Source organism: Etheostoma spectabile, chromosome 16, assembly GCF_008692095.1.
Source record: "Etheostoma spectabile isolate EspeVRDwgs_2016 chromosome 16, UIUC_Espe_1.0, whole genome shotgun sequence".
Classification (NCBI taxonomy): domain Eukaryota; kingdom Metazoa; phylum Chordata; class Actinopteri; order Perciformes; family Percidae; genus Etheostoma; species Etheostoma spectabile.
Genome location: NC_045748.1, coordinates 13,651,433 through 13,662,811, shown reverse-complemented (window position 1 = coordinate 13,662,811; position 11,379 = coordinate 13,651,433). Strand labels below are relative to the sequence as shown.

At 41.2% G+C, this 11,379-nt stretch overlaps 1 protein-coding gene across 2 annotated transcripts in view; it reads left to right on the top strand.

Annotated features, from left to right (window-relative positions):
* fibcd1b (fibrinogen C domain containing 1b) overlaps positions 1–11,379 on the top strand; it is a 111,652-nt gene that overhangs the window by 24,405 nt on the left and 75,868 nt on the right. The window contains exon 2 of one of the 2 annotated variants that reach the window (XM_032539712.1): positions 9,352–9,435. The exons of the other annotated variant lie outside the window; for it this stretch is intronic. Coding sequence (XP_032395603.1) covers positions 9,352–9,435 — 84 coding nt within the window. The remainder of the gene's footprint in view (positions 1–9,351; positions 9,436–11,379) is intronic. 2 annotated transcript variants of the gene reach the window in all.

Below are 11,379 nucleotides of genomic sequence, written 5' to 3'. Positions count from 1 at the left end.
GGAGTCCCAGTCTCTGTCACAATCATCACAATCATGTATGTGATGTTTTAGGCCTATTGGCAGACACCCATATAAAATGTAGGCAATGGCATATAAAGAGCATGTTTTCCATGTCCAAGTTTCTCATCTTGCACTCTAGTAACCTGTGCATGGTCCAGGTAGCTTTGCATAAAAAATGATTTTCATTCGCAAGGCTACTTTTACTTTTATACTTATACTAAGTAAATTTCCAAGCCTGTACTTTATTTTTACTTGAGTAAATAAGTTAAATCAGTACTTCTTCTTTTACCAACGTATTTATTTTAACACAAGTATCAGTACTTCTACTTAAGTACGGGAAGTGAGTACTTTTGCCATCTCTGAATACAAATTATATTACTGTCGCACAATTGCTGCTTTTCATTTTTATACCCAGATTACAACATATGAAGTCATACCCAAAGCCTGCATTTTCAATTTTTTGTACAGCCCAAAATTTCACTTTCACTATCTCATTGAACCATACAAGTCCACAGAAGCAACAGTTCAACCCCAAGCTCTCTGTGAAGACAGAGAAAAACTCAAGAAACAACAAGAAATGACAGGGATAAGAGACAATGAAATTCCCACAGGACAAGGAATTCAAAGAGAGATCCTCTGTCTTCACCACGGCTAGGGAAGGCAGGAAAAAGGCAATTAAAGGTCCCATGACATGGTTCTTTTTGGATGCTTTCATATAGGCCTTAGTGGTCCCCTAACGCTGTATCTGAAGTCTCTTTCCTTGGTGCAGAATTACAGCCACTAGAGCCAGTCCCACAGTGAGCTTTCCTTAGGACTTGCCATTTCAGTCTGTCGCTATTGAGGAGGAGAGATGGGGGGGGGGCGAGGTGGAGGCTGGGGGTGTGGCCTTAACCAACTGTCACTTTACTTGTTTGAAAGCCATGATGTGTGTGTGTCTCTTTCTCTCTCTCATGGGTGGCCCAAATTCTCTGGTCAGGCAAAGCAGAGAAAGGGGAGGTAACCTTGCTCCTTAAGGGGCAAGATGCCAGACCGGCCCATCTGAGCTTTTATTTTCTCAAAGGCAGAGCAGGATAGCCAGGGCTCAGTTTACACCTGTCGCCGTTTCTAGCCACTGGGGGATCATAGACAGGCTGGGGGAATGCATATTGATGGTAAAATACCTCATAAAGTGAAATTGTCATGCCATGGTGCCTTTTTTTTTAAAGAAGAAAAAATATAGTTGTAACAATAAAGAACATAGATGATGGCGTTGTTTAGCTTTTACACGTGTGGAGCCCTGTCCAAACATGTGTTTAGACTCTTATTAAATGAACTAGCAGATGAGGGAGCATAAGTCTTGGCTCATCTGTGTCCTGAGAGAAGAGAGGGAACAATGTAAGCCACAACACCCATACGCAATTGAAAGCCCTCTTTCAATCTTGCCGTTTCACTTCATGCTCACAAAGCAGCCATTCTGACCTCCCAGTGATTGTGTGCTTTATAATAGAGTCTGCGGTGCTGTGTTTTTGCATTCTGGTGTGTGCTTGCGCCTCAGGGACAGTGGGTGACAGGCTCACTCCCTGTGTGTGGCCGATTGCAGTGCGAGCGCCAAGGACAAGCAGTGGAGGGTAGAGCGGGTGATTTGTCTCTCAGGATTGAACTCATCTCCCTGGTCTCCCGCAGGCCTCTCCTCCCTCTTCTTGCTCTGCATGCTGTCTTATTTTGAAGGTGAAGAGCATTTCTCTGTGTTTGCATACATCCATTTTAGCTGATGCGGTTGATTGTGTTTTGTGAATTTACTCAGTTTATGTTTTTACTCAAGGACACAGCAGATTCATATATGCCAAAAGAGCAAAAAAAAAAGAAATCCTTGAGGCTATTTCAGCCAATTGAGCTGTGGTCGTAGCAGAAAAACATAGTCACATCCTGCTTGTATACTTGGATGTTTAGATTATTTAACACAAAAGTCTGTATTCATAACATTATGATCAAATAGTACAAGACAAACATTAAGCATCAGCTCACTTAGTGCATTTCTCTTCAGTGTAGTCTGTTAATTGACTGTCTGTTTCCAACTGTGGCATGTTTAGATCTTTGTTTCCTTTTGGCCAGAGGGCAATCTTGATAAAGTTTGTTGTTTGTTTATAGAAATAGCTAATGTGTGAGCAGATGCAGCCAATCAACAAAGAATTTAATGAATGTAGAAATGGACAAAAAAGCCTCATAGAAATTACTCATGGACAACTCTTAATTATACACTACATTAAGCCTGAAATCATCTTAAAAGTATAAATACAATTTGGACCGAAGGTTTGAAGAATACACCAATGATCTGTCGTTATAGGATGCCTCATATCATATCATTTAGTAATGCGACCAAATCACAGCAGGGTCCCTCCTGGTACCCGGTATAACACATTATTTATGTGCCGGTGGCAAAGTAATGCAGAAAAGTGTCCAGCTCTGTTATCAATCATCAGCTGTGCAGGGAATCGTCACTTTGAAGTCTGTAAAAGCTGCTATGCCACCCATCACATCCACTATGGCAATGTCCTCTAAAATATCCAGACACAAATCTCTGCAGTTTGCAGAATAGAATATATGTGCCGGCAATGGAAACAACTCTCTTATCACATTCAGCAGTCCATGCAACAGTGTTCTGTGGGAGGTTGAATTCCAGTTAGCTTTTTATGAAGGTGGTGGGGAAGGTGATATTATTTTGTGGTCCTACATGTCTGTTTCATCCGTTTAATGCAGGTTTTTTCAAACCATATCTACTGCAAATTACATTCATCTGTAAAGTTCTTACCTTTTTTTTTTTGTTTTTTTTACTAAAGGGATAGGGAATGTTATGATGGGTAAATGACAAACTTGGACTAATGATGTTGATAGCAACCATCCACAAATCCCATGACCACCCAACCTCCATGCCTTACCATGTAACGGCTCTTTTGCAACATAGTGTGGTATTAATACTTTTCCTGAAATAGACCAAAAACAGCTTTGCTTTCAGTGCTTGAGACTGAGGTTGCTCCACCAATTGTACATCGGACGTACAAAGATGATTTATAGACAATTTTTATTTCTAAAAACTTCTGAAAAAGTGTTGGGTTTAATAGATCATTGGACGCCAGGAAGGTCTCCAAAGTCCTTTATCCTCCTTCCTTTTCAGGGATCGTGTGTGAGTTTATATGTTTGTGTGTGACAAACATTTTTAAACATTTAATTTTTCTCTCGTGGCTAAACGGTTGAACGGTAACTTTCCAATGACCTCTTGGGTAATTTTTAAGTAAAAAGACACATCAGGGACTAACTGCAAATCAATACGCAGCACATAAGTAGCTCTTGGATAACTCTGAATTAAGGATTGTAGATAATGATAATGACACGTTACTTGAGTTTTATGTAAATGATCCAGTATCTAATTAGTTTCTAGATCTCATTTCTAAATATCTTTATGGGTCTAATCATTCCAGATCAGCTGCTTAAATAGAACATTACCAATAACTAATTATAACTTCCTAATGACATACTGTACACTTCATATTGGGAACTATCTTTGTGTCCCCTCAATTAAAATAGCACACCATCCGATTCAACTTACAAGTAGACACTGACTTTATATTGGCAACACGTCTTTAGTTTAAGATTTATTGGGTCATTATATAGTAGTTCATTAGTTCATGAATAATGTACCAGAGACGGAATCCTAAAAGAAAAAAATTAACTGTCAAATTCAATGAATATTAACACTTAACTTTTAAAAAGCTGCATCTTTATTTGCTTTGTGTAGTCCATGATTTGAAATATCCAAGAACTTAGAATCATTGTATTTGTTAGGGGGGACAGAAGGATGGACTCAATTGCACGGCTCACAGGGAAGGTATTTATTAGGAAAAAGGGGGATGGAAGTAAAAAAAGGGGGATGGAAGTAGGTGGACGCCAGGAGCAGGTGGGTGGCGGACCGGGGAGACTGTGCAGGAGGACGCCGGAGCGAGGGCACGAGGGGCTGAGGGCACGGCGAGCGAGACACGAGGACGGACCTGGTGGCGCGAAAGGGAAGATGAGAGTGGAGAGCTGCGGTGGCAGAGGTGCGCAGTGCGAGGGCAGAGCAATATGAGGAGGAGACGCCGTGGAGGAGGACTGGTGGGGGGTCCGAAGCCAGCCGGCATTAACCATGTAGCTGATCTGACGATCAAGTGAAGAGTGATGCAGAGCCAGGGTATATAAACAGGTAGATGATGATGGCAGGCAGTGTGGATGGCTGGAGCGGGTGAAGGCTGGCGGTGCGTCTGATTGTGGTGATTGGCGTTGACGGGAGCAGGTGTGTGTGATCAGCTGGCTTCGCGGAGAGCAGGAAACCAAAACAGGAAGGCAAACCAAACAAGATAGGCTGGGCAAACGAGACTTAGAGTAGTTGAAAAGTAATAAGGGAGACAGACTCACGACCAGCCGGGACCCCGCCATGACAGTATTATACAAATGCATTTTATTTTTATTTTTTATACAAAGCACATCTGGTTTGTGTTGAGTAATTTCAATGCAATGTCAGAGGAACATGAAGCCTTGTTGCACCTTGCTGTGAATTTAAAGATGTTTCATCGCTTATCTGAATGGCTTCTTGATTTCCAATGGCAGGCGGGAAATCCTCAGCCTGTATTCTGTTGGGATGTCACAGTTCCAGTCATTCATTCACTGTTAACCCTTCTCTTTTTTTGGCACCTTTTGAGAAGTCATTGCAATATCTACAGAACATATCAGACAATATGTACATAGAAAGATAATCTCCTGAACTGTGCACATAATGTCCTTGTGCTTTTTATTCTGCTCCCCCTTTTTTCCATTATTCTGTCGGTCACAGTCCCTTCATTTAGCAGTATGCAAGTCCTGTTAAATGATTAGTAAGCCCACAAGTTATTATATGCAAAGCCTTTTCCACTTCATTGGCTTAGTGAGCAGTGAGGTTCAAACACACCTTGCCCATATTCATAGAGTCCAAACATTCTTAGACAACTGCTGGGATTCTTGCCTTGAATATATATGTCCGCATACACTCATCCTAAAAGAGTGCACGTACACGTTCTGTCGCACCGAGATTAAGTCTGAGCCCTCCCTGTCTTCTAAAACATGGCCCATCAGATAGGATTCTCTTTGTAAGGTCCAACCAATAAAAAGCCCAAATATTCTATTAAGTGTAAATCCTCTCCATTGGTGGAGCTTGCCTAGTCAGATTAGGACTAGACAAACACTGCCAAGCAGCCGTGCCCACACCGGGACCACTGCCAATAAGAAGCCCCACAGACACAGCCGTGTCACTGTGTGTGCGTGCGTGCACGTTTTGTGCACAGGCAGCACAGAACCCCAATGTGAGCATTAGCAGGCAAGGGGTAAGTGATACGTGCTGCTCAGTGTAATGGGAAGACAGACAGGGATCTGAGTGGCTTGCAGCTGCAACACACAACCTTTTGTGTTCTGTGCACAGGTTTATACACAAATGCATTTTTTTTTCTTTCTCCTGCAACGAAGCAGAAGTATACGTTTGTGTCAACATCTGTATTTGTGCACACACACCTGTGAATTTGGCAACAGTATAAAATGCACACACCTATTTTTATTTGTAATAACATACACATTTATTCTAATTTACTTTTACTGTGTAGCTGACTTGTTAGTTTGTAAGCCGCATCACTGTAGAGTCTGTGTTTATTTAGTAATGGTAGCTCTGTAGCTCCTCTGTATACTGAAGCACAGACCACTGCGATGTGTTTGGCAGAACAGACAGATTTCTATTGCTGACCCTAAGGCTGCTTATTAGAATTCAGCACATCTCTCCCAAATCTCCCTACATCTCTTTCTCACTCCCGCCTTTACTTGGTTCTCTTTTGGTGCCTTCTCCCCCCCCCCTCTTGCTGTCATACACATTGGAAAAGAATGCATAGAGCAAAGAGGTGAACTACTGGTCAGCCATCATAACAATGTCTTTGTGAGCTGCGCGCACAGAAATTCCCACTCCGCGACAACTGCCGAAACGTACACAAGAAACACTGCTACACAACTGCATGCATGTACACGCACATACACACACATGTGCACGTCTGTAGTTAAACCTGCAAAATTTTGTTGACTACAGGGTGAAAGGGGTCACTCACACCTGAAATCAGAGACAATTACCACCCAACTTTACAGCTTCAAGGAGCTTTTAAGCCTCTTTAAACTCACATTTTCTTTGTTAAGGCGTATGCAATTATTGTGTAGCTGTGTCTAAGCTGCTCTCATTAGTCCCCCATAGGCAGTTGTTTAGCACATAAAAAAGCTCTGATAAACTCACCTGCCAGCAACAAATGGCATTCAGACAAAAGTGTCTACTGAAGAAAGCTGAGCGATTACGGCTAAAAAGCTAGATATTTTTCTCAAGCGCTGTTGGAGACTGAAACAGCGGTGAAAGGAGAGTGAATATTGAACCTTAATTGTGTCAGGCAGACATAAACGTGACCCAAAATGAACGCTACTCTGTCTGCTGAATGGGAAAGTAGGCAAGGCTTGCTGAATTGTTAACCAATCCATTGTTAGACTCTGTTTAAACGTGGTTTAAAAACGCATCTTGGGCGATTGAAGTGAACAGCGCTAAATATTTATATTTGTATTTATTATAAGGATCCCCAATAGCTGATGCCTAGATGACCAGCTAGTCTTCCTGGTTTCTAAAACAACATTTAATTAGACAATGTTAAAACATTACATGACATACAGAAAAGAAATGAAGGAAAGAAAAAAATACAACAATATCTGCCTACAAAACTAAGTAACAAAAGAGAATACAAAATTACAATTAAAATTAATAATTAAAATGAATCTATTTGCTTAGGAAACTAAGCCAGTAGAGAAGTCTAAAGGACAAGGCTGTAGCCAAGTCCACCTTTTGTCAAGTCCGAGACAAGGCCAAGACCAGGACTAGTCAAGACCAAGTCAAGTATACCTCTATATATATATATACATACGTACGTGAGCCTGCTCTACAACCTGAGTTAACCTGGCCACAGGGAGAAAGTTGCTTTAGAACAAAAGCATATAGTGCTGGAGTTGGTTGAGACCAGCTAGAATATTTGGTGAGTCCAATGGCCGGGTCCGAGACAAGTCAGAGTCCAAACACCAACGAGCCCACGGCATTTGACAAGATCTTTTGAAGTGCAAGGCAACGTTCATTATATTGCACATTTCAGCAACAAGGCAATTCAAAGTGCTTAATATAAAACAAATACGCTGAAGAAGACACTAATTGGTCCTGATGCGTCCATGACAAGGGTGTACCAGGAAAATATGTCATCAGTGCAGGACGTGGTGGTAGTAGTCAGTGTTACTCAGTGTTGTAGTCACCTAAACAGGTGACTACACCAATTCATCATCAAGACCATAGTGTATCGAGACCAAGACTTTGAGGGATTGAGACAGTATCAAGACCAAGACCAGACCAGTCCCAGACAGCAAGAGCTCCTCCTGTCTCCTTCATTCACTTTCTTGGGAGTGCGTGTTAAAGGGGTGGCAAGAAGAGGTTGCACATTTCTAATTGGAAATGACTCAAGTCATTGGTTGCATTTGAAGCAGGACATTGTAAATCCAATCACAGTAATGATGTTAACACATAAAATTAGACAATGCACAGGAGTCTTCTCTGTGAGACCGAGACGAGACAGAGTATAAATGCCGTCAATTCTGAGACATTCAAAAAGTGGTCTTGAGACTAAGACCAAGACCACTCTCAAGTACTAGAATATTTGGTTGGCCATGATAAACAGGGTCTAAATACGTTTTTGTGCCCCCTAGTGATAACATTTTTTATTAATGCAGGTTTAAAGGTGATATATGAATATATCACTTTTTCAATGCTTGTGCTCGTTCATTTGCATATCTGGAATGCCTACACAAACTGTAAAATAAGATAACCCAGTATTTTTTTTTGTTGGCTGTCTAGATCAGAAAGCATGTGATTCAGCAAGCCATTTAGATTTGGCTCCATTTTTTATGTCACATGCAGGCTCAGACTGGACTTATCGGGAAGGGGCTTAAAGAGACAGGCGCTAAAATGGAGGGTGAAGAATACGGGTATATTCAGGCAAGCTGTATGAGAAAAATGTGTTTTTTCTTTTAAATGAAAGAATGTAAACATGTTCTAGTAAAAACCCCAAATAAAAAAAATGAACCTGAAAATGAACATATGGTATATTTAGAACGTATGAGGGGAAAAAAACATGTTCTAATAGAAACCCAAAATGCACCTAAATATGAGCATGATAAGACACTCCTGTTAGTCTCAGTCATGTACATTCACACACACGGATCGAGAACACATTCTGATACATTAATTGCTAATGTTTGATGCATTCGTTCATAAGTAGGCATTTGTGTCTGCATGTGTGCCCACATGTGTGTGTTTGTGTCAGCGTTATTGTCCCAGGCTAATTGAGCAATTCCACAGTGGAAGCAGCGGGGTTTACGGTCACGGAACGACGTGCTCTCCTGGAGCAGTTAGAAAGCCTCCACTTTCATAATTACTCTGCTTTTATTTGTGCAGTGGCTAGAACTACTCCCAGATGCAAACAAGCACAAAAGGCACATAAACTAAAGCCTGTAATATAATATATTAATAAAAATTATACACACACTCTTACATCCACCTTCATATGTGAATACTTGCTTCTGCACACATACTGTACCCACTCACATGCAATGAACATTTCCTTTTGATTTTTTTTTTTCCTTTTGTATTTGGTGTAGGAGGAAACTGTGTTCTGAGGATCTTGCAAAGCCATCTCTCAGAAGACGCATTGTCGTAAACTTGAATTCAGTGATACCTTTGAGATATACAGATGCATGTTCAGATCTGTCTGTGGGAGTGTGACGTTATGTGTGTAGGTGGTAGTTTATCAGAACCAGCACCATTTTATTTCTTAACAATGATTCAATGTTAGATTTGAGGGCTTTGGCATAGGAAATGTGCTGCACCAACTATTAAGATTTTTAAAGATTATTTCTTTGGGGCATTTTTAGGCCTTTATTTTCACAGAACAGGTGAAAACATGAAAGGGGAAAGAGAAAAGGGGAATGACATGCAGCAAAGGGCTCAGACTGGACTATTTCAACCCGCGGCCGCTACGTTAAGGAGTAAACCTCTATAAGTGCACCCGCTCTACCAACAGAACTATCCTGGCCACACACTATTTAGATTTTTATGTTATTTAAATACATATATAAAACCGTTTGTGTTTTGTGTCTGTGTGTGCGAGCATACGCTTGCGAGCATATGCTTGCATGCTTGATTGGACATGTGACATGAACAAACATCAACTCTGGTGGCCCTGTCTTTGTCTCACACAGACGTTCTGTGAGTGTGTGCCCAGCTCCTCCCAGCTCAAACATCGCTGGTCAGACTCAGAAACTGCCAGGGAGACCCCGGCCAAGGTAAGGCCTTGTCACTACAACGTACTGTGCACACGCACACGCAGGCAGACACACATGCACGCAAACATCAACACACGCTTTTGTTTTATGGGTTACATCAGAATTACAGAATTAGTGATTAGGGGCTTTAGTGTAATTAATACGTCAAACTGTTGAAACAAAAAACTATTTCAACATTGCATATTGTATCTACTGATTATTTGTGCAATTAAATGTATGGTATCATAATAGTCCAGAGCCCAAGGTGACGTCTTCTAATGGCTTATTTGATCCGACCAACAGCCCAAAGCCCAAAGATATTTAATATCATACACGACTGAGACACCCAACAAATATTCACATCCGAGAAGCTAGAACCATTGTATTTTTGGCATTTTTGCTTGAAAAATTATAAACAATTAACTGTTTATAGAAATTGTCACTGATAATTTTTCTGTCGATCATCTATTTGGGGAATCTTCTATGTTTATTCATTTTTTTCTATTGAAACAAATGTCAAACTGGATAATGTAGGTTGGTATAGGTTCCAACCTACATAGCAAACACTGAACAAAAGTGGAAGATTGAAATTGATAAAAAGGTGTGTCCTGTATACAGAATCCCTCCATTACTTTATTTATATAGTGTTTGTCTTTTTGTAATTATATATTCCCCCACCTTCCAGTAAAGACCTTGGCACACTATGAATAGTAATTTGCTCAGCTGTGGAGGGGATTTGGTATCATTGACGACGATTTTCCTCACAATCCGCTTTCTCCCTGCTTTCGTGATGGCAGTGCGAAGGATTATTACACATTACATTTTGCCACCGCGCAGCAGCGATGGCACAACCTCAGCTCAAGTACCAAAATGCACAAGCGTTAGACAGGATTAGGCTCTGCAGATTCTTTAAACTCGGCGAGTGAACATGGTTGAAACAGGAGAAGGAGCTTGATTGCATGGCATAATGTTGAAGGAAGCTACAGTGTGCATTGAATAGTGATGTGAAAGTGTTATTGAGCTGCAGGTGAATGGAATGGAAGTGGAATTGCTAAAAAATAACTCTTTTTACAACTGTAAGTTTGTGCATTAAGCTTGCTATGCCTACATGTACTAATTTAGCATTTCAAGATGCGTGTGCCTTTCTATGAGTTATAGTTAGTTATATTTATCAATGTGAAATGGTGTGTGTGTGTGTGTGTGTGTGTGTGTGTGTGTGTGTGTGTGTGTGTGTTGTGTGTGGTGGTGTGTGTGTGTGTGTGTGTGTGTGTGTGTGTGTGTGTGTGTGTGTGTGTGTGAGAAGGGAAGAAAGACAGCAAGGGAGAGATCTTGCAAGACTGTCGGTTTCCTGCTTATCTAATGAGCAGATAAATCCTATCGCCCAAGAACTATCTGCCAATGTTCCTGCGTGGGAGGACAAACTCATTTAAATAGAGAATTCATTCATTCTTTGCCTCTCCTTTTCTATCTATCCATCAGCATTCCCTTGTTGTCCTTTAAAATCCCTTGGTGTGGCATGAATAGAGGCAGGAGAGGATCTAATTACAGAAAGGGCTCCTGCTGTGAGATTGAGGGACTCATTTACAAAAAAGAAATTTCCAGTGTTTAGAAGCTGCATGCGCACCCTTCTCACTGTTATTATCCAACTGCGACTATTGAACTGAATTATTCCGTTGGGACATGAAGCAGTTGCCTTTTTTTGTGACCATTGAAAACACCAATATGGTAGCAGCTAAAACTCCACTTCTCATTGTCATTGACATTTTTTTTCTTCAAGTCATTCCCCCTGATGTCAGCCTGACTTCAGAAAAGATGTAGAGAAGTATTGAACCAAGCTTGTCGCTGGGTCAGTGGGACCTTTTCTTGCAAATCCATTTTTAGTGCCCTAGGGCGGCTGTGGCTCAAGGGTAGTGGTCGCCTTCCAATTGGAAGGTTGTTCGATCCCTGGCCCTGCAGTCCCATGTC